The sequence below is a fragment of the Tachypleus tridentatus genome, chromosome 11, assembly GCF_004210375.1.
Source record: "Tachypleus tridentatus isolate NWPU-2018 chromosome 11, ASM421037v1, whole genome shotgun sequence".
Classification (NCBI taxonomy): domain Eukaryota; kingdom Metazoa; phylum Arthropoda; class Merostomata; order Xiphosura; family Limulidae; genus Tachypleus; species Tachypleus tridentatus.
Genome location: NC_134835.1, coordinates 84,623,977 through 84,649,514, shown reverse-complemented (window position 1 = coordinate 84,649,514; position 25,538 = coordinate 84,623,977). Strand labels below are relative to the sequence as shown.

General features: G+C 32.4%; 1 protein-coding gene across 1 annotated transcript in view; it reads left to right on the top strand.

The window, feature by feature from the left end:
* The first annotated feature begins 1,519 nt into the window (after positions 1-1,519).
* LOC143232651 (sonic hedgehog protein-like) overlaps positions 1,520-25,538 on the top strand; it is a 63,064-nt gene continuing 39,045 nt past the window's right edge. The window contains exon 1 of the mRNA XM_076468311.1: positions 1,520-2,746. Within this exon, the coding sequence (XP_076324426.1) occupies positions 2,405-2,746 (342 nt within the window). The 5' untranslated portion in view covers positions 1,520-2,404. The remainder of the gene's footprint in view (positions 2,747-25,538) is intronic.

Sequence of the window (25,538 nt, the reverse complement as noted above, 5' to 3'; positions counted from 1 at the left end):
AGAATACTGGAGTAATTTATCGTTTATAGAGAAAGAAAGCAATAAATTTCAAATAATAAACCTACTTCGACTTGAACACACAGAAATGAACTCAGACATGCCGTTGTCTTTGGAGGGGAGGTGCACCAGTATATATTGTTAGATTTGTGTGGTGTTTTTTTCTGCGTAAGCATACTGTTTTTATAACGGCTATGTAGCACAAAGTGTTATCTTGTTTTTGATTGGTTTCGGATTATCACTTTGTTCTTTAGGCGCTGAGTACCTATTTGTTTATTAACTCTGCAGTAAATTTAACTACTTATTACGCTAAAGAGCACATTTCGATACCTTCGATGGCATAACACATATAGGTCATTGTGTACCTTTGTGTTTAACAACAAACAAACAAATTATTAATGAATTTGCACAGACAAGAACGTCAATTAGAAATTTAGGTATTATGGGAAATATGTTTGTGTTGCATAACCTTAGCGTTAAGTAACAAAGTCCTGGTTTGTGTGACGTAAACTGATATGAACATATTAGCAATGTGCTGAAACAATAAATATTCAGCTAAAATTGATAACGTGTAACTAAGTGGATATATTTTTAAAAAATATTAGTTAGCCTATACTTTAAAACATTATAATTTATGTTTTGGTTGAAAATTATATGAAAACATGTGATCCATTTTATTTTGAATTTTTTTGGATGCAGTATCGTTGACTTGTCTTTGTGTACCAAATTAAGGTTAAATGTTATTAACACTTTTCATGAACAGTGTTAAATAAAATACTGTAAAAATTCATAACATAAAATTACAAACGTATGATAATCTACGTTTAAAAGTTTGTGAACGAGGTGTCAAACCATTACCTGTCTATCGTTTTATTTTATCAGGAAAGTAATACTACGTTTTTAGGTTTTATCAGTGGAGTACTCAGCATTTTTATTTATTGCGCAGTGTCATAAAATTAATGGTTACTTTCTGTTTAAAGTTACAGTAACAAAATATCTTGGTTAAGCAGATGAGAGATAACTGCTAAGCCTAACATCAGAGAGCGGCTTTTCAAAAATAGAAGTTGTGATCACTTAAATTTAGTAAATTTAGATGGAAAACAAAACAAATTACACGAAAATAACATTTTCATCAAATTCGACGATTTTGAGTTTCAGCTCTGTACTTATAAGAACAATGGCAATTTTATTGTATGGTAACACAATCTTTACCAGCTCTTACTTTTTGTGCATATAAAAATAGCAGAATAATCTAGGTAACACCTGAAATACGCGTAGATATAAATGAATCACCTAAGTTACAGAGTAAATAGCTGGAACACCGCTCAGAGATAAGAGCGAGCTTTAACACCAAAATATTGAGATAATAACACTGTTGATTATCCATGTATAAAACGTTGTTTGATGAAGAGATTTAATCGCCGCGAAGATTCAGTAATCTTGTGGTGCACGGTTGTTGCAAGGACAGCGATATAAGAAGATAGTTTTATTGAAATACGAGTCGTAAATTTGATATTGAGCAAGCTTGACTTAGTTCTGAAGCAGCATTTCAAACAATTCAATGAAAAAGTGAATTGTATGTGATATCTAGTCGATTTCGTGAGCATAATCATGTAGAATTCCGAAGTAGTTCTTAAGGCTTAGCGGAGTGTTAAGTGTGTTTTTGCCATAAGCGGGTTTCTCTCATGACTTCAGTAGATCCCCGTTATGATTGGTTGCTGGTTTTGCAAGTCCGTCCCCTATGGGCGATGCATGTACTATCATATTAAACCTATTTTGTATGGCAATTGGTAATAAGGTATACTGATGGGAACTAAAACGGTTCTTGCACCCCATCCTCCCCCGCCCCCAAGTTTTAAGAAACAGGCGGATACTCAGAAAAAGTTCAATTAGTTTGTAATTGCCATAACAAGTGACCAGTGGTCAAAACTGGGTGGTATGTTTCATACAGACAAAGTGAGCAGCATTCATGGCACTAATAACGTTCTATAGTTTGTACACTGTAGTTAGCTTGGCCTCATTCAACAGGAAACAGATCACATCACAGACTTGAGTCACTGCTACCTGGGCTCCACCAATCATACCTTCGAAATAGCACCTACCAAAGTACGTAATTTTTGATAAGAAATCTTTATTATTTCTGCTTAAATTTGTCTATAGAAACGTCAATAACAATACGTCTGCCTACGTAAGTATAACAAACTAAAGGGGTGTTGGTAGGGGGCGCTAGAAAGAACTCAAATACGTCTTTATCACCACTGCACTGTACACCTTAGGCATTTAATGAGTGTATGAACTGAATGCCGTGACAAGTTCACACGCGATTATGACTTTGCTCCTTTTGAAAACCAAAACTTGGCGTAGGTGGAGATATTTTATTTGACCTGGTTAACCATCTTCCAAGATCATGCTTGCCTTGTTGCATATGTTTTCGGCATCATCTGTTCGGCCTCGGTACCGACGATGGGGTAGAGCATTAGCAGTTCTACTTCTATTTCTCATACGGCCAGGTACTGGGTGCGGACCCGGTCGTGGCAGCGGCATCAGACGAAGCTCCCGCAAACTAACCCCGCTCGTCTTTAAACAGCACGTACCTAATGTGGCAGAGAAGACGCTAGCGGCTAGCGGCCTGAATGAAGGGGTACTTCAACGAGATGACGAGAGATTTCAGGAGCTGGTGCCTAACTACAATTCGGATATCATATTCAAGGACGAAGAAGGTACCGGAGCCGATCGACTTATGACTCAAGTAGGTCTGATAACATCGATATGACACTGAGGCTATGCAGTTTAAAACATTACATTGATATTGAAAGTACATTTTTATGATTATCACTGTATTAAAGGGTGATAACATCAAATGTTTGTGAAGGTTTAAGACGTTGCCTTAAACATATTTTTGTTTCCATTTTGACTTAATAAAAGGTAACACTTATATCTTTGAGCATACATTGCTGAACTGCATTTTGTGACATTTATAACGACTACAGTTCGTTTACTTAAATTGATCATATGAATAGTGCCTACGTTTATCCTGTTCCAGACGGACTGATGAGCCGTGGTACTGGGCAAACGGTCTCATAGTGTGGTTCATGTTCTGTCCTTTACTTTCTCTCTTCAATTCTTAAAATACATTTAAAACATTTTGACATAGGACAACTTTACTTCAGAACTGTAGAAAATATGTTGTTATTGTTCTTTGCTCAAAGTAAACATCGTTTCACGATTTTCACAAATGTACCTCGTGTACAGTTATTTCCTTCAAACTGACCCTTCTTAATGATGGTATTTTTCTCCCATCGAAACCTTGAATTTAAGAAAATGTTTTTAAAAAATCAGAGAAAAGAAACACGAAAATAAAATGATTTACTCACAGCTCTGTATGTATTTCTAGATTATGAATTTCGAACGCCATCCTTGTTTAATTTCAGTACCATTAATAGAATTATTCAGTGTTTTATTTTTTAACACTCATTTGATTTCATTTCATTATGGCAATTTCATTTAAATACAAAATTATTAGCCTGATATTAATAACCTTTCAAGTTGCTCTGGGGCCTATTAGGCCCCACTTTTCGTAGGAGTGTTAATCAAAACCTGTGTGATACTGAAGTGTTTCTCATAAAATATACCGAATTTTCAAATCTGTAATATTGGTAGTTCATTAGTTGCTGTTTCTTTCGCCCGAAACTATATTTCATAACACTTAGCAACAGTATTCACAAAGAAAAATCTACATTTACCTTAGTTATATTAGAGTTGGTATATCCAACATAACAACTTTACTAAGCAGTTGAGTATATGATTTTGGTTTTCATTAACTAACAAATACTTAGTATTTGTCTTTAAACTTTAGAGAAACTTTCTACCGAAGAAACATACATCTTACATTTATGTGCATGTAATTGTTTTAAAACATTCAAATCCTCAAGCAGTCATGTATAGTTATCTCCACATAAACATACAACATTTAGAGAAATTTTGGATTCTATTTTGTTTAATTTTTCGACAAACTTTCGATATCACTAATCTTTTGATCCGATATCCGGTACAAACTCATTTTCTCGTTTTATTGGAAGTCTGGTTTTCTGTTGTTCTGGAACCTTGAATCCTTTATTATTTAATGATCTGGCTTTGTTTGGCACAAAAACCACCAACGTAGGTTTTCAACAAATGTGTCGTTGCTATAATAATTAAATGTGTCCAGTGCCATTTAAAAAAATAATTAAAAAAGCGTTTGTCCAAAATGTTTGTTCAAATCTGGTTGCTTAATAGAAATCACGTGGGTTCCTACTAATATAATTATTTTTTAGACGCACTGAAGAAAACCACTTAAGTTAAAAAACTATGTATTTATATAATTTAACGTTAGATGATCCAAGTGGTTTTGAAGTTTGTTTCAGTATCTGGGAGTTTGTTCCATAGGAACATTCTCCTGTGTAAACATTCTCCTGTGTAAGATTGCTCGAATATTTCTAGAACGGATATGTGCTTATGTTGAAATAGTCTTGTGATTGATTACCAGTAAAATGATTAAGATGGTAGACTTATTGTTTTTTATTTAAATCTTTCAAATTGCGCAATATACACAATTAAACGTATTGATAACTGTTCATAACTAGATGCGCGTTTTTTAACGAGTGTCGACTTGCATTAAGAAAAAACACAAATGTAATACGATAAGATTAAGACTATAACTACAGCAAGTTAAAGTAGAAAGTGATTTATTTCAGCATATGTTTGTCACATATTTAGCCTTTGTTCACTCATAAGTTTTGGGCTTAGTTGGCCATTTTCGCAAACAGTGATTTCATCTGACTTTTTAAAATTTAAATTCCCGTGTATATTTCGTTACTATCTGAAACGTTTTTGCTCCGAAAAACTCTTAAGTTCGTAATTCTTGTATAAAGAAACGTTGTTTTCAAAAACGAAAGGTAATTTGTTACAAAACAAGGATTTCTATCAACCGTAATATTTGAGTTTGACATTTCATTAATTATTAAATTAGAAATCTTATACAGTATGTGCAGTATTGAAAATAATTATGGAAACGCACATTTGATATATATATATACACACATAACATATAAAACATGGCAGATAGGGTACATGCCTCCCCCAATTTTCCATTTACTGTACATACATTATTAAAAGCTATGTAAGATTTTATGCCTTCCCACTGCAATTTGTAACAACAACAGGCATAATACAGGACTCCCAAACAATAAGTAACTGAAACTAAATGTTTAGTGACTCAATAGTGTAACAGACTATTACAGAAATACAGAGAAACAGATGTTGTACATATACATTATTTTTTTCAATTTGCTTCAAACGGATCAGTATATAGTGTTTTCATGCTATCACACGTATATCAGTGTATCATGATGAAACATTATTTCAAGTGTCCTCTGCTAATCCTACAGTTCAACCAATATATTTGATTGTCTACTCATCTACTCAGTTTTCATACCAATACATACTTGTATTTGCATCGAGATTTTCTGGTAACCAAATCATCGTGGTAAGTGTTTTGTTGGTCTAGTTTTCATAGTTTCAACACATTCGCTGCCTTGATGGAAGATTAATCCCTTCCCAACAGGTCTTGTTCCTGAGGGAATGGCATATGGAGAAAAATGTGAATACAACTGTCAGCAGTCAGCGTGTCATTAATTTTCTGTAGATCTCTGACACTATTGGCAACCTATGCTTGTATTGTTAACAGCATACTTTGCAGCAGATGTCATACGTTGTTCCCTTTCCCAGCGTCAAATAAACTACCGTTTATTGTTGCCAAACAATTCGGTTAAGAATTCGTTTGTAAATATCATCTTCTTCAGTTTTCTTATTTTTTTCTTTTTTCTTTCATTGTTTTGAGTCTAATGCCCATATGATCCTTTGGTTTAGTTATCGTTTTTACGCATTGGTTTATGAGCAGCCGTACATCCTCTGGGGACATTTCATGTTATTGTGTACTTGCCTTATTGTTGTAGAAGTAAGGTTTCACATCTTCAAGTACAACTAGGCCATTGTTAAGACATATGTTGGTCTCTTTAGGTTTTCTATCTCGACTCTTTCTGTTATCAACAGAACTGGTTTCAAGAACCTAGAATTTTCATACATCCCCTAATGAAACTTTAAATTTCACCTCGGTATGTTGTATGAAGTAGCCCTTGACTGCAAGAACTATTAATTTCTATATATTTGTAATGTCGAAATTCTGTCTTAATTTAATGTTCTTGTGTTCATAATATATTATATAAATCTCCTTCTAGTTTCTGCAACAATCTTCAAACTGAAAGAACATTCTACATCGTATTTAAACTAAATTTTAAGATTTAATTCGTATTCGACACCCGCTAGTAGAGCGGTAAGTCTTCGGATTTACAACGCTAAAATCAGGCGTTCGATTCCCCTCGGTTGGCTCAGCAGATAGACCGATGTGGCTTTGCTATAAGAAAAACACTTAATTCGTATTTTTATATAAAATTGCAATAGTATATTATTTTTGTCGTTGTTTTAAGGATTTTACTTAGTATAATATAATTAAATATTATTTTTATAAATTATAGATTTATTACGATTGAAGAAAGTTTCCTCAAGCTTATGTAGTTTTCTCTATTTTAAACATTAAATATATTGTTCTACCGTACGTTTTTCTTATTAATATATTTGTGCTAAATTTCTTACCACTCCGTGTTTATCTTTCACCCTTCAATGCATCTTGACTCAGCAGCTGATTTTTCAGTAATAAAATACAAACGAAACTATTTGCATTTTATACATAACAAGTGACATACATATGACATGTTGAATAAAAAATGTTACAGGTATGCTTTGGTATGCATTCTCATGGATTTGTCCTTTCTGTTTGCTAAACAGTTTTTTTTAACCAAGTATAAACATGTGTTAGCAATCATTAGATATTTTATTGCTTCCTACAGAAATACTTTTAAATTAACCTTGCATAGTAAACGCCCACGATATGTATTTAAATTACAAGTGTGAAGGTAAGTTTACGTGACATGTTTATAGAAGGTATTACGTGTAAAACTAATCGTTTTGATTTACGAATTTGAGACCAAGTTTTTTATTACAGATTATTATGTAATAACAAGGATTCCCCTCTGTGGACTCAGCAGATAGCCCAATGTGGCTTTGCTACAAGAAAACACACACACAATAACAAGGATAAATGAGAAGAGACACGTATATATCAATATATATATATACAGTACGTTATTTGTACAAAAGATGTACATATTTTTATTTCTAAACATACAGTGTTTATTAGTTAGTAATTACACTATGTCGGTAAGCGCTTTATGATATTTTTCTTCATATTTTATTTTCTTGAATTTTCGCAATTTTGTACTCTCCATATCGGTACTTAATACCGTCAACATTATGGCGAAAATTCACAGCATTCTCTAGCTAGATTATCGGTCCAAAGTGTCGTGTTTAGGAGCATATATAGATATTAAGTTTTTTAATTAAAGTGGAGTTTTGTGTGTACAAATCATTGTTAACAAAGTAACCTACTTTTATTGTTGATCTGATGACCAAAAAATAAGGTAATTTTCTCATAGTACGGATTAATCAAAAAGATTCTCTGTCCTTATTGTTATCTGAACAATATTCTAAAGTGCCGAATATTTAACAAGAGCGCCATAGGTGTGTGACACAGAGTAATGAGTAAATAATAGTATTCGTTATTGATGTTCCTCAGAGCAATTATTAACTTTCTTCGTTAAAGCTTTTTGTTTTATTATTTCTAAAACTATACATATATATACGTATATGCACAGAGACGATATTTTTACTTTCTTTCATTTTCTATTATAAGTTTATTGAATAGTGTTTGTCGTTGTTTTTCACTAAATGAGACATGAAAAATCATATTATATTTTATATTATCTATGTTTGTTGTGTAGTTTATCATTGTATTTTAGGCTTAAAGGTATCTTGAAAGAATCTGTTTTGAAATGTTAAATTTTAAACACAACTTGAAGCAACTTGTATATAATTACATCACTTCGAAGAATAATAGAACAGGAATCAACTTAGCAGTCCCTTCAAGAACGCGGCTTTATTTTGTTCAAGCTGGTTTGCAGATATTGAAAATAGACCAATGATCGACAGAATGATGAAATAAAAAAAAACTAACAAAAAACTAGTGTGTTACGCATCCGATATGATTCATTATAAATACTTTTTGTTTTAATAATACAGTTTATTTTTATTTTTTACTCAAAGGCCATATCTAACAACTTACCATCAGAATTGGATAATTTAGTTTAAATTTTGTGAATTTTCTTATGTTAGAAATAAAAAGATGTTTTAATATTATTAGTATATGCACACTTATGTATAGTGTACGTTTACTTTGAATGAGGCTTGAAAGAAAATGAAACATATTTCTAATTCCTTTTCACCTGTCTTTTGTCTGTCGACAACAACAAAAGACAATAAATGTCAGCTTCTGCATGTTTTACATGTTTACCAATTTTTAATATTGTTGTATAAGAAAATTCTTCTTTTTTTTTGTACATAACCGAAGCACATTGTATTTTGAGCGTGTTCATAAATCTGCTGCCATTGTTTTATATAGACGGAATACAACTTTTTCGTGTCAGCTCCCGAAAATATCTGTTCATATATCAGCAATTTCAAGATTAAATATACATTTTTATAATAGTTATTATTCTCTCTCTTACACGGAATAAACTTAAATGTTTGAATATGAAATAAAATACATTTTGTGAACACTGACACTCTAAATGTATATCCCAATCAAACTTACAAGCTTTGAATATTCTCGAGAAATGTCCTTCGTGGATATTTTACAGTTTTTGTTAATAATTTTGTTTTTCATCTAGTCACGGTTACATGTACAAGAAAACTACTATAATTCCTGTTCGATAAAGGTAATTGGAGTAACGATTTTTAATAAACTCAATTTGCTTACTGGCATAACATTCTTGTTTTTCTCCACTTTATTTCCATATCAATACAGACGTCTTCACTTTTAAATACGTGTTTATGTTAATATTTAAATCAAAAAAAGAGTCTAGGTCTTCTTTAGTGGTAGAAATCCAAGTCTGGTTCTACTAACTGCTTTGAGGAGTCTAATGTTTTTAACTCCTACCTCCAATTGAATAATGTACCAATCACTCGGACAGGACTTTAATGTCACTGTTGAAGCTTTTAAAAAGTATGATAAAGGTAGCGCTTCTTTGCATTTCTTTACAGAACTTACACGGAATATTATCCAGTGTGTTTTTTTTTCAGCAGATGGTGTGACAAACTTAAAAAAACAAAAGAAAAATTCGTGTAACGGACCGTGACATAATAGAGTACATAATGAAATATTAAAGACGTGGAGCAACACTAAACACAACATTAATACAAAGTGTTATAAACATCAATCGTTTTTTTATCCCTCTTTCCGAGTTTTTTGTTTAAACTTCTTTTTTGATAAATATTATATTTTATTAAAAACTCGTCCATCATTTCATAGCTGAAAGACGGAAGACTTTTCGAAAGTCTTCCTTCACACTTGTGTTTTTTAGTACAAACAGTTGCAATCCATTCCAATTTACTCATAATTTGATTTTAATAAATAATAAACCAAGTTCTGGTTTATAGGGACTTTAATAAAATTTGTGATACGTTATAGATTACCAACTAATCTAGTTCACACCGAAACAGGTGTTTTTCAATCAATTTTATGTTATAAATTCTACTCCATTGTTTGTAGTATCTAACCCGGCCTGAAAGACCGCGAAAGACCTCTTCGGTACTGAATATAACAAATATAGTGGGGACAACGTATTATTATGTATTTCTTTATTTCCTCTAATAAGTTTTTATAAATATATATTTCCATATTCGATATAAATAAAATGAAACATATATTTTAGACATAAGATTTGGAGAGTTTGAATTACTATTACATGATGTGACAAAATATACACATACGAAACAAAAAATAGAAATTGTAAAGGAAACAGAAATATGAGGTCAATATTTTGGCGAAATAACTACCATCGAAGATTGTTTGACCAAAACACGGACCACATCTTTTGCTGTCTGTGGCTTACTTTGAGATTTAGTTATTTTTTTCGCATTTTCAAATCATTATGAATATAACATGTGATACATACAAATAACGCTAAAAATTACACCGGCATTATTTGACCTTATTAGAGAAACTTAAGACTCTGCAGGTTTTCGTTTCTTTCTTTCTTAAAACCGCTCATAACATTGTTCCTGAATACGGATCTCACTAGTTCAGTAGATTTTAAGAAGGAAACCATTGTAAGTGGGTACTGGCATAATGTACCGATGGCTTCATGTAGTAAAAGGGTACTGACGTAATGCCTAGTCCTATACTGGTCTTTTGAAATAGCAGTTTCTAGAAATAACAAATCCTGTTACATGTACCTGACAAATTAAATAACTATCTTATACATAACTCTATTGAAAGGTAAGTATTTTAAGGTTTTATTGAACTATAGAACGTTTTGCTCTATATTACCACTAGTAGCACCTTATTCGTTTAAATTAAACCGCTTAACAATAGGACTATTTAAAAGAAATTAGGCTAATTGTGTAATTTTCATTTATATATGACCTGTGCAAAGTTTTAATTGTTTTATCGTATATGAAATAGCTGGATACATATCGCTAACCTTATTTTTTTCCCTCCTAATTTGTATTGCGCGATTGTGGAGGTAAAATTATTGTTTTACAATATCGCATCATATCATCAGATACAGATTGGTGTGTTTTCTGATGAGCGTGTATCGCTGTGAATCCATAGGTCTACTGTTCGAGACTTGATGTCACTGAACACTCTCCTTGCTCTAGTTGTGCTTACATTCTAAAGTGGAAATCATTCCTGTTATCGCGTTCAAAGACCTGAACAAAACACTTGTGACAGCAAGTGTTAAATGCTACCTTCCTTTTGATCCATAATTCAATATTACGATAGCCAAACCTGAATCCTGTATATAAATGATTTGATCTTTAGCTCACCTATGCATAAAGTATCTTCAGATTAAAAATTTAAGTTCTTTTAGAAAAGTGTATTATGTTATCAGGTAATTTGTGAAAATGTGTATACCGTGTGTTAGATCTATCTGATAATAATTGATTATAATATTCAACAACATCAGGTTTTGTAGAACTGTTTTTTATACTGATTGCTAAGAATTGCTAAATTTAATTATAATAGTAACTCGCGCGGGTAACAATGTTTGTAAAAATTTTTGTTTGCGATTGCTGTTATAAATTCTGTTTTGTGAAATAACGAATTTCTGGTGTATTAAAATCATTCTATGGTTCAAATGCCACAAGGTATCCTATATATTTCAATATATCATATTAAATTTTCATATTGCATAATATAAAAAAAATGAATTATACAATCAACTAGAACATTGAAAATACTTTTACGAGTTTAATATGCACAAATACTGCACAGGGAAAGACTAAAACTTGCTAGTAGTAAACAGAAGTAGAATATTGGCTGAAGTTCTTTACTGATAACTTTCTAACATCATCAATATTGGTGATGTATCTTCGAGTACTTTTATGGAAAAAAATACGTTTACTTAATTAATTAATATAAATAGCTTAGTGACAATAGCGAAAATTTTATTCACATATTTTAATACCTTCTAATCTTCTGTTTTCACCTGCATTATTTCCCCCAGTTGTTTAGCGGTAAGTGTGGAGTCTTATGACGCTTAAAACAGCGTTTCGATATCGCTGGTGGACACATGACACATAGTTCATTGTGTAGCTTTACTCTTAACGAGAAACAAGAACAACGAACACTCAACTAATACGGGCGAATTACTGTATCTAGTATTACTATTACATTACTGTATCTAGTATCATTGTATCTAGTATTACTATTACATTACTGTATCTAGTGTTATTGTATCTAGTATTACTATTACATTATTGTATCTAGTGTTATTGTATCTAGTATTACTATTACATTACTGTATCTAGTGTTATTGTATCTAGTATTACTATTACATTACTGTATCTAGTGTTATTGTTATATTACTATATCTGGGATTATTGTTATAGTATTGTACCTAGTATTACTGTTATATTAACAATATAGATAACACAGATATCTCATTATGTAACTTTGTGCTTAACGAGAAATAAGAACAACGAACGCCTACCTTATATCACAGGGGCGAATTGCACTGAAGTAGAAAGACACAAGTATTAGTTTTAATGACTGAAAACCGTATATAAGAAAGTTTTAATACTTTAAAAAAATCGCATTAGAAGTTCAGCTATACAAGCTTCTCAGAAGATTTTTATCTTTACACGCCAAAACAAATACAATACATACTAATAAAAACAAGTTCTATATTTGCAAAATATTATTTTGATCTTTTCTCATATCGACTCTTAAACTTTCCCTCCAAGTAAAATTTGAGTTTCGTAAGGAGTAATCATTTTTCATTCCTGAGAATGTTATTAGTACGTCTGCACGTTTTAAGTGTGTGCAAAGCCACATCGGGCTCTCTGCTGTGTTTACCGAGGGGAATCGAACCCCTGATTTTAGTGTTGTAAATTCGTACACTTACCGCTGTGTCAGAGGGGGTCATTTTAAGGGAAATTAAAATGTTTTTAGGGCTACATCCTCTTACAGGGTGTACAGGGTGTCTCATTTATGAAAAACTAAGATTTCAGAATTAAAACTTTTCTATCGAGAAAGTTGAAAGAATATTACTGTAACATTGGCTATTTGCCCATCTATTTAAAACAGCCTCGCTTATAGGGATATTATTTATGTCAGACAATGTTTATATATATATATTTGTTTGGTTTAACTTTAAAATATGTCAAAAAGGTCCAATATCGTATGATTTGCAATTTGTTAAATACTGTACTCATAAATTGTTTTTCATTACTGACGTATAAAGGAACATTGTTTTCTCCTATATATATAAATATATACCTGTATATGTTTAATTAAAGTACCCACTTTATTAAATGATTTCTGCTAACAAACGTGGCAGGGCGTAGAATATTAATAGTGGTGACCACAGAATAATTAACATTAATTTATATCATAACCAACGTTATCTTTCGTTATCGTGCCTGTGTTTGTAATAAAAGGTTCTCCGTATAACGAGCATTAAATGCGCCATTGTTTGGGGAAAGTGGAAGCGAGAACCACAGGTAGGTTCGTGGGAACCAGAACTTGTAATGCTGAAGGCTACGAATTCTTCTTCTGCCAGTCACTACGTCACCTTGCCGGTCCTTTCATGAGGTCCTAATGGATTTACAGTAAAACCTTATGTTCTTGTAATGGATATCACAGAAACTTGGAATGCCATCCATATTACACCCCTTATGCTCCCCTCCTCCTCTATTTATTTCGCGGTAGGAGACAAGGGGTCGTGAAAGCACGTTATTCCTTCTTTAGTAGCTACAAGTTCCTTGTCACACTATTGTCTATGTCAAAACTAGAGGGCACTGTGGGTGATCCAGCTCTGGTTATACTGAACTATTACGACTTTGCCAAGCATGCGTCTATAAGGCCGTTTTCTTCCTTACTGACAAAAAAAAAAGGGTCACCATATTCACAATAGTACGTGAATTCCTTTTCTACCTACACTTTTAATATACGTAATAAAACTATTTCAGATGAATTTTGAAACGTAGTACGGCACTAAAATATTTAATTTAATATACATAAGTAATATATAAATAAGTCTATAAGATTTACGTTGACTTTCGCCAAACACATATACACCCATAGAAAACAACAAAACTTTACTGGTTGCCTAAAGTGTTTGTTAGCACCAGTACTTTTCGAAAGATAAGAACTGATTTACATTTCAGAGATTTTATAGTTAAAAACGCACAAACATTTTCTATTGATTTAGTATTTGAATCAAGAGAAGAGATGCTAAACGTGCCCTTTCATTATTGTTTTCTCTATATCTTTTCACGCTTTCAAAAACGACTTCTAGATGACGATACTTTCGAGATCTCCCCGTTTCAAACGTTATTAATGAAAGAATCAGTCTGAGAAAATATACAATGTATTTAAATGTGCTTCATCTATTATGATATCCAGTAATCTGTACACTTATTGGATTATGTTTGTTTATTAGGAATTAAACAATTTTTTTTACCCAAGGAAATGCTTCTTTATGGCCAGATACTAGAAATTTCGAAACAGATAAAATATAAAAGGAAAAATATATCAATCTTGAAAAACGTATTAGAACTGCGGATTAATTAGGAATCGTTTATGAATAAATAACGTACCTTATTTAGTTCCCTATTGTGACTATTATGGCTTGAAGTCCTCCACATGGAAACTTGTTTATTTGTAATTAAGCATAAAGCTACACAATAGACTATTTATGTTCTGCACACCATGGGTAAAGAAACCCAGTTTTTAGCGGTGTGAGTCCGCAGACATACTGCTGTGTCACTGCGGGTGTACCCGTGGAAGTATAAAAACTTATAATAAATACAAATCAATTTCATTAATAATATCAAATCGCGAAAATGTATCTAGTGTATATACCACACTTCACATATATATAGTAAAGATAAAGCTAGCTGCCATGATGAAATTCACCAGTATAGTAGAGAAATATTAGTTTGTTCATAAAAAGATTGTCATACAAGATTGTCAGTTTTAGAGCAAAACTACATTGGGCTATCTTTTGTGTTGTGCGATGGATCGAACCACGAGTTTTAGCATTTTAGGCCCTTAAAACTTTCCGCTTTCTACAGTACTTCAAAACAATGAAAGACAAGTGGTCACTTTAAAAATGTTCATAAAGCCAATCTTTGTACTTTTATTTTGCCATTGACAGTGGGATTGTTCCTGGCATGTACACTTCTTCTTGTGAGATGATTACACCAAAAGTCACGGCGTATTTATTAAATTATTCTGTACGTTACCTAACTGTGACTCTCCTACACAAAATATATACTTATTGCGTTTAGAATCTTTAAACTATGGTTATATTGCATAGTTCGATTATTCAGAAAGCGATTTTCTTTTATTAGTGACAACAGAAAGCAAATCATAGACCTTCAGACCCATAGTCCATCACTATTAGTAAAAAACCCATTGAAATATCTTAGAATTTTATGTTATGGCTTATACATTGTGCCAAAAGGTTAAATAGGCAAATACGTTATACATTTCTTTTTGAAATTTACACCTAAATGAATTCGGTGATATTCCACGAAGTGGTGCACGTTTTACGTGTCCTGTTTTATACGTGCTTCTCATTTCAGGAGGCAGTAACCTTTATTCCTGTTCACGTTTTTTTTATGATCTAGAAAAGATTTGTTCTTTTGTTCTTTTAATGAACAATTCAGTTGGACAGAGGTTTTTAAGAGAACTGCAGATTGTAAAAGTTGTTCAAATGTTGGAAACTGGACAAACGCAGAGGCAAGTGTAATAGGAGAAGCACATCTTAGTGTGTTTCCGTTGTACAAATTTACTGCTTGACGATTCACTAAAGTGGTATTACATGCATTGTTGTAACTAGAAAAAAAAATTGAAGTGTGCCTTTTCTATATTATTTTAAGCTGTTCGTTTTCATTTTCTACATTTTGTAGACAATCTAACAAAATTAGCAAAGCCCAAGAAGTATTCTTCCAAGTAACTTGCATCTTACTGTTTTGTAAATGTGTCAACAAAATGATCACAGAAAATAATCTCCCTCCAAGTTATTCAAATAACGTACAACTCCAAGGCTTCTCGTACATTTACTTTTAGAACTTCAGTTTTTGTGTAACTATATAGTACATAAAATACTTTTCAGATTGCGTTATGCTCGTGATCAGTTTGTTGAGATAGATAACATTTATTGTGACTATGAAGTATCAATTCACTCGTGAAAGTACAAGCATTTTAGCCACTAAAACTGAAATAACAACATTTCCCAAGGCTTATATATTCTTTAACAGAGCACTTTACTTTAAAACTTAGTTCCTCACCCTTTTTTTACGAAGAGTGCTAAGTGAAAGAGAGGGAACGTTTTCATAATTTTTTAGTGATTATATACATGTCAAGCTGTGAAAGTAAGGTTATATATTAGCGTTTTAATAGAATTTTGAATACATAAGCCCTATATATATTTAGTGGAATTTAGAATACATAAGCCCTATATATATTCAGTGGAATTTGGAAAACATAAGTCTCATACATATTCAGTGGAATTTGTAATACATAACTCCCATACATATTCAATGGAATTTGGAATACATAACTCCCATATATATTTAATGGGAAGTTGGAACTCCTATACACACACATTTAATGGCAGTCATCACAATATTGGATTTTACTGTATGATAGTGGTTGTTGTAGTTTTCGCTGCCTGGAATGTTACCGATTTAATTAAAAAGTATTTAAAAACATTCTAACAATTATCCAGAATGATTAACAATAACAGAATGATTTAATACTTTATACATTAACTCTTCATAGTCTTACCTTTGACTTCTTTATTATTAGAAAGTTCGATGTTCTTAATCGTTTTTCACTTATTAAAATTAGAGGAAGACTATTATCTCATACCTTCCCATACTCGGATCTCAAAAAATATAAACATGTGTCCGTGTGCTCTTTGTTATCAACGCACACAAACCATTTTTGCTAGGGAAATAAGAAATAACATTGTACATAATTTCACGAAGTTTCATCGAACTCCATTAATTTTTGACGGAGTTATAGGAAAAGCAACAGTGTGAAAAATAGGTTCTTGTGTTAACAGATAGGGATGCTTTGGATTTTTGTTACCTTGACCCTCTACAAAACTAATCGCTTTTAAATTGGATCATAGTCCTAACGTATCAACTTTCGACCATTTCCATTCAGCTATTTTCGGAGAAATCCTGTGGAAACACACACACACCCAAGTGAAAATATAACTTTCGTCAACTGTCGGTAGCGATGTAAAAAGGTAGAAATCATTTAGCACTGCTGCATTCTGCTTAATAGCAACTCTACTACATATTAGAGTTTTGCCCTAATTTTTAATTACTTAGTTTGAACGAGGCTACTTAGTGAAAAAAGACTAAATTCGTTAACTAATTTCGAGAGTTTTGCATAAAATTGACGATTTTTTAAAATTGAAATTTTCTAGTTTGTGTAAGCGTCAGTAAATTTTAGTAAAGCGACCAATTATGTTTTCAGTATGACGATTACTACTATTTCCAAATGTAAGTTAGTTTTATAATAGTATGGTCAGAACCATTCTCAAGTATCGTTAGAACGTAAGACTATGGTAATCAAAAGCGCCTAATGATAGCAGTTGTATTTACAGTAATGTGGTTACAAGATGTTTTAAGGATGACATCAGACAAGGAATTACAATAATACAATTAATACTGGTTTAGGTATGTAATAAAAAACATTTCAGGTGTGAAAATGAGATGAAGCCCAGAGAAGGATTGAGTGAGTAACTTAATTAAAGGAATGAACTCAAATCTGGCGGCTAAAAGGATATCTGTACTCATAGCGTTGATAAGAATTTACAGCAAATATTTATTCATTAGGTAGCCAGGCCTCGTCACCAGCTTTGATTTCATTCCCTTAAGTCACATAATTAATGTGCCTTTGGCCGCACCTGTTTATCAGACGTATGGTTTTTAATTATATATCATGATTTTTTGTCACCATACACCAACAAACCACAGCAGGTAAGAAAGTGACACATTAGCTTTAAGATCACAACCCTATTACACGGAACAGGTATTTATACAACCAATCAGATTTTTAAAGATATTTGGTAATAGTTTTCCTCTCTAAAACAATGTTAATAACTTTCTTTATAGTATCGCCATGGAATCTAGATTAACAGTTTCTGTCATCATCCTATGCAATCAGTACAGCCGTATTTAGCTAATATTACGTGATGTTAAACGCTCTTTAATTAAGTGAAGCTGTAGTAAAAATGTTAGACCAATAACTCACGTAACTTTTTGCGTAGACATGCGGGACATTTTTCTTCATATCTGAGTGGTTTTCGTTTAATAACTTTGTAGATATGGCTTATATTTAAGCTATGTAAGCTTTTTAACTGCAGGTTGAAAAGATTTATCAGTGTAGCAAATTTGAAAATGAAATTCATAAGTTAAGTATGTTTTCCTATCGAAGTTTCCGTTTTTTTTGGTGCGAAAAAGAAAATATTGGAAGAAACTCAATCAAAATTAAATATTGTATATCTCGTGTAGTTCTTAATGGATTGTCTTGAAATTTTGCATGTGAAACACATTTACTGAAAATGTGTGTTAATTTGGCTCAATAATTAGTCTGAGATAAGGAAGTGTTAAATCGCTTAACCATTACTCTTGTCAATAAAGGAATGTTTCTACAGCAGGTTGTTTAGACCGCACGACACATTGCTGACTGTGTATCTTGATCACGACGTTAATATTTAATCAGTCAATAGAATTTTTATGGAATGTTGTCAGCAGGATTTACAGTAACGCAATCTCATAACAGTTTTTAGCAATGCCGTTATGGTTTCAATAATGCAACAGACCGAAAGAGTGACTTTAGAAGTTTTAGAATATATCATGTTTTACGTAATATATAGGTCCATCACTCTACAGTAGTGATTAGTATTTGTTCATCCAGTTTGGTTTTGTAGGCTTAATTGAAGCCATATTCTGTAATGAATTTCAAGGGATAGACATGTATATGGTAAGTTTTATTCGGACGATAAAACAACTGTCTTACAGAAACGTCCCTGAACTTACTATTATTTGTTACCTTTGACGTCATTCGTTACGTACAGCACGTTTTAGCACAAGGGTAATATAATTTTATGTGAGTGGCCTGAATGAGCTTATTATATTTTGTGTGGTTGGCATCATTACAGCTATCTATTTATGCGTCGACCTCATTGTACTTTAAAATTATACCCCCAGTAGCACAGCAGCATGTCTGTTGGTTTACAACGCTAGAAATCTGGTTTCAATACCCGTGGTGTGCAGAGCACAAATAGTCCTTTGGGAAGCTTTGAGCTTAATTACAAAGAAACAAACTTTAAAAGTAATCCGTTGCCTTTATAGTAATGCAGCATGAATAGTATTTTCTCAAGTAGATAAAAGAGCAACACTGTTTTCAAACTTTCATTGATTTCCTTAAAACTGTGATTTTTTTTTAATTTAGACTCTCTCATCAGTTTTCTTTTTAATCTGTGATCACTAATTTATCTACCTATGCTGTTGAAATCCACATGCGCATGCACTTCATTTTAACGGATGCAAACAAAAGATGGATATAAATATATTTAAGCACACATCTTGTATAACAACGTATTAAAAAGTTAGCAAAGGTTTTAAAATGGTCTAAAGTTACGTCGTACTATAACATTATAAATGTGTTCACTGATAACATTAACTAGAATAAAGTTTATCCCAAGCTAACCTAAAGCAAAAAAAAACGTACATAAGTTACAGTGTTAATTTATATTTGTCAAATAACGATCGTACTTAATAAAGGCTAAGTTGATGTTAAGCCTAAGACAAGGGGATATACAGATTTCAGCGGCTTCTATTAGAATTCTTTTGTATTATTCTAGAAATTCAGTGTTTACAAATATTTATATACTACAAATCCCAGTATAATATAATGAACCTGTGTAAACGTATCGCTTATTGGAGCGGACATGATGTTTATAGAAATTTTTCTTAAATATTGCAAAAATACAAACATTTAATTTACATAAGAAGTGAGGGATTATTTGCAAGCACGTTCTGATAATACGTGTACAATCTAACATTGACAAAGTTAACTTTTTATTTATTTGTTCTCCTTCCTTGAACTGTATTATTTAACATATTTTATTTTCTTCAACGATGATCTGGGCGCTTGTTTCTTATCCATCAAAGACATTAGAGACAACATAAGCTTATAGTAAAAGAGGCTATTCTTATTATTAAGAAAACTGTTTCCGCTCAATACAAAATAACCAAACAAGGCCTGTAATAAAGAGAGTGTAGTAATTGAACAGTGCAGTATAACCTCAATAGGAGGCAATAAACAGACCAGTTACGAAGCTCTAAACGAAATATCCCTATTAATGTGTTAAACTGTGTATCTGAAGTTTTATGGTTCGCGTCATGTTACGTTATCACCAAAACAAAAGAATGACTCAAGAGTTGGTGTGAATGGTGTTTACTCTATCTGCCAACCGTGGTGCTTACTAGCTGCCATCCCTATAGTCTATCACTTCAAAATTAGAAGGGCTAGTAGTGCAGATAGCCTTCGAGTAGCGTTGCAGAAAATTCAACAAAACAACAGTGTAAAAAACAAGAAAGAAAATCCCGAATATCCTGCCTTTCCCTTTACCCACTTTTATTTGTATGTATAGGTTTAGGTCTTCGTAAAGTGTATGCACTTATTATTAGAAATCTGATTATTTATAATTCCATTTAAAATCAAGTAATAAACTTATTAATGTTGTAGTTAGTGCATTTTTCGAGCTGAAAAGATTAAATTAATGGAAAGGATTTCAAAGCATCTTATTTGTTTCTTCTTTTTGTATCATAATTAACTCTTAAATTACCAACTTGTTTATGTACTGTTTACTACTGGAAGATCTGCATATTGCATTATAATGAGTATTTACCTATTTTAACGCTCATTGTAAGAAACAGATTATGTAAGGAAAAAAAGTGAAGTTATGCGTTTCCTATGTAAAAGAAACAGGAAACTCCACAACGCACTAGAAGTATTAATTGCAATATCTATTGTATTTTCTTCATATCTTTTTTTTCTGTGTGGGTGTGTGTGTGACTCATATGTTACTAAATTTCGTATAACCAACAAAGTCATAAATGAACTCACAGGCAATTTACTTTATAAATAGTTTAAAACATGTGTTTACAAAATAATAAATAAATAAAACAATAATAACAGTTTAAGGATCCCATATGTAATTTCTGAGGGAAGACAAAAAGTATTTTTGTTTATTTGTTTGATTTTGCGCAAAGCTACTCAACGGCTACACTTTGAACTGATAGACCAGATAAAAGGCAGATAGCTGACACTACTCACCGCCAACTCTTGGGTCATTCTTTACCAACGTAAAATGTGATTGATTATAAAATTATAACGAGCACGGGATGGCCAGGTGGTTAAGGCACTAAAATCGCAATCTGAGGGTTGTTGGTTCGAATTCCCACCGCCAATTCTTAGCTACTCTTTTACCAATAGTAGGATTGACCGTCACATTATAACGCCTCCACAGCTGAAAGGATGAGCATGTTTGGTGCGACGGATAGTGGAACTAGTCTTACACTGCCAGATTAGGGACGGCTAGCGCAGAAAGCTCTCGTGTAGCTTTGCGCGAAATTCAGAAACAAAAAACAAACATTATAACGTTCCACAGCTGAAAGGGTGAGCATATTCGGCAACAAGTTTCAATCACATGAACAGCAGATTGTGAGTCTAGTGCCTATAACCATCGTGTTTCATATAAAATTAAAGTAAAGGTATTTATTATTAATACATATTTGATTTTCTAAAATCTGTAAATTAGTTGTTTGAGTTAAATATAATTTCATCAAATTCATTAAGATATAAATTCAGTCTTTATTCACAAAACTTTATTCATCACAAGATATAAAATGGTGCTAAGCTTAGAGTGTGATTCATCTGGCATATACTAGTAGAGAGATAAGCAATTGTAAAGTTAGCAAGTTTTTCTTTTACCAAATATTTTAAAAAATGATAAGAATTGAGTTGTCAGGCAACAGTCTGCTGAAGCAACTAATAAATACTGTATCTGTCATTGTGCAAAAATGAAGCAACTAATAAATATTGTATCTGTCATTGTGCAAAAATGAAGCAACTAATAAATATTGTATCTGTCATTGTGCAAAAATGAAACAACTAATAAATATTGCATCTGTCATGTGCAAAATTGAAGCAAATAATAAATACTGTATCTTTCGTTGTGCAAAAATCGTTGTTTTTGTTTTACGTTAACACGTAAATATTCGTTGTTGTTCTTTTTTGTAAAAGTTAATTTTTCTATCGTTTAAACGAATGTAAATCCAGGCAACAGTTACTAGAAGAAAAGCGATAATTTTGCTTAAATTAGTGCTCAAAAACGACATTTTAGTGGAAGTAACGAATAACGTGAAATGTAATAATAAATACTTATTTCGTTACTTGTTTGGTTTATTTTGAGTTTCGCGCAAAGTATACGAGAGCTATCTGCGCTAACTGTCTATAATTTAACAGTGAAAACCTCAGCTCTTAGCGTACCCTTTCATCAACAAACAGTGGTATTGCCCATAATATTATAACGCCTTAATGGCTGAAAGGGCGACCATGTTTGGTGAGATGAAAATTCGAACCCGTTACCTTTAGATTACGAGTCGAGCGCTTTAACCATCTGGCCATGCCAAACGTTTCCTTACTGTCATGTGGCTTGAAAATATTTGTCCATTACTGAGAGTGCTTTCCAAGCATCATTTAAAAACAGATTAAAAACATTTTGTTCCTCTAACTTTTCTTGTTTGCTTATATAATTATTTTATTAATCAAATTAATCTATATAACTAGATAAATATATGAAAATTGGATGAGAAGTATTTATTGTAAAAAACAAAAAAACAACACATTAGGCAGTGGTGAAAAAAAACAACAACCTTAACATGAAGAAGAAAGTGTTTCATTAATAACTATATAAATATGCTATGGATATTTTATTCCTCTTCAAAGCATCAATTAACATTTGTTAACATCAACCTTGATAATCTTACTTATCCTTAAATAAAATAGGGTATCTGTAAAAGCTGGAGTCAGGGGCCAACAGGTATGTGACAAACCAAGAATTAGCAATTTGTCTTTCGTTTTCTTCCTACTTCACTCTTGTCAAAGATGGCAAGTACAACATCAGTTTTTCGTACGTGACTGTTTATATTACACGTATCCATCTTCACCCTGAGGCATTTGGCACCTTAACCAGTTACCTCCATGAAATAAATAATCGGGTTTTCCAGGCTTTCGCTACAGGACAGTACTTATGTTTCTATAAGACTTCACCTTGTTTTTGTCAAGAGCGTCTGTATCGTTTTATGGTCTCGTTCGCCAGGAAAGTGCTTAATTTAGACGTGAAAATTACAAGAAACCACAATTACAAGATCCAGTGACCCGCTGAAAGGCCATGTGACTTCTAGGACAAATTGAGGAGCGATAATTTTATCAAGTTAAATAATATACAACGAAGGAAAGTTTGTTTTTGTTATGAATATTTGTTTCACTATAAGGAAATCTAAAAAGGTTTTCCTCGTGGTACTGAGAATAAAAGATCTATTATTTGCATAATACTGATAGTTTCAATATCTCGAACGTTCCTGAGCGTAAATACACACAGTTTCATACATATGTCACCAAGATTAACAGGGTGTTATTTTTTAAAGATTTATGTTTTGCTTACAGACATGAATCCGTGCATTCTCAAGACGGCTGGTACGGGTGTTAAAATTTTAATTAAAATAAAGTACAGAACAACGTTTCGACCTTCCTAAGTGAGCTTCAGGCTAACAAAGAGATCGACAATACATTTTCACTTCAAGTGAGTTTCTTGTTATCACGAGAAATGAATCAGTTAAAGACTCATTTTGTATGCACATAGATTGATTTTGAGCAATGTTCACAAAGTTTGAAACCTTCAATATATAGCTAAGAAACCTTATCATCGTTAATAGACATACTTCAGCGTCGTATATTATTTAAAAATGCACATTTTCTTTTTTTCACTGTTATATGTTTTATTAAAATAATAATAATTTATGGAAGTAATGTATTTCTTCTTTCACTCCACTGCTGAATAATAAATTACCTTCGTCGTTTAGCAATTGAACTTCACTAAACCGTTTGTGCAGTCAGTTATGTCTCGAATAAACATCTTGTTACATTTTAATAACAGGTTATTAAACTTTGAGGTTCCGTGCAGAGAGAAAGAAGGGGGAAAGATTTTCTAATCAAAGTCATTCTGAAATGTGTATTGGTTTGAATAAATTGTATACAAAAACTCTACAATAATCGTCAAACATGATTTGCTATCAGATACTCAATTATTCTAGTATAGAGATGCAGTGGCTTAGAAATGAAACTATTTTTGTTTTTCATTGTTAAATAGTGGTTTATTTATATTTTCAGCCGAGGCACAGCGGTTCATGAATTACTCTGATTTTCAGTTTGTTATCTCTTGACCAATTTGAAATCTAGTTACAGTTTTGGAATAAGGAAATCAAATCCTTTCGATTCACACCTAGAGTTTTATAGGTGACTGTAATCTAATCCTACATAAAAGAATTTCAGGTGCCGCGAATAATTAGGATTCTCTTTTTTGTTTGTTTCGTTTCGCAGTCAGTCGAAACTTTTAAACTTACAAGTGATAGGATCAAAATTATAAGAAAATGAATTTAACACATTGGCCGCTAACTTATTTATGGGTGTTTTCTACAGCAGCAGCACCCTCCCCCCCCTCAATAAAGCTTCTATTCTTTCATGTGTTATTTCTGGGGTTGATTCCTCTATCACTGAGCATGAGATTGTCTCTGAACTCGCTGCTATTAATATTTCTATTAATCGTGCGATTTAATTTCGGAATTCAACAAGTCTTGTGTTTTCGATTCGTGTTTTGTCAGAACGTTGTGATGTCACCATCTTCTTTACTATACACGTGTCTGTAGGCAACTTCATCGGGTCGAAGCTTCTCGATGATCTCAACTTTGTCCATTGCGTTACGGAAAATGTCTCCTACAACACTTATTCTACTGTCCCATGATTAAATCAACCATCATGTCCTCACTGCAGAGGTCAGCATAACTCTCGTTAATGTGATCGACTGAATTCTACTCCTGTTTGTAACGTTTGTCTTCGTGACCATTCTACGTAGATATAAATGTAGAATAAAGTTTGTGCTTACATCTGATGATCCAACCTCAGATGCTTCTCTTGGAACAAAAAAATTTACGTTTAACCCAACTGCTACATCCTCTACTATATAGAATATTTTATGTTTTGTTGCACTTGCTTTGCAAAATATCTGCCCATTTTGGAGATCCTTTGTACTGGGAAGCATCAAATATTCTACTAAATCTGTCTTTAAAGTCAATTTATATGCAAATAATTCAGGTCTTAACACTCATTTAGATTTTCAAAACTTTCCGAGACCAAGATTGGGCAGATCCCATAGAAACATATCGTTGAACATGTAAACCACTTAATCATGTTCGAATACATAATATTTCTCAAGCCAGGTTACCTAAAACCTTTTTACTCACTTTGTATTTTCCAGTTCGATTTACTACTGTTGTAACGATCTATGCCCGTTCTGGATGATCCTTACCCTTTGATTTCTTTCCATACAAATACCGAAATTTCTGAGTTATACCATCATGGCTGATATAGTTTATCATAGCAGATCTATTTATGAGTTAAATCGCTGCTGTTTAACTCTGAACACATTTCTGGACCTCTTAACATGAGA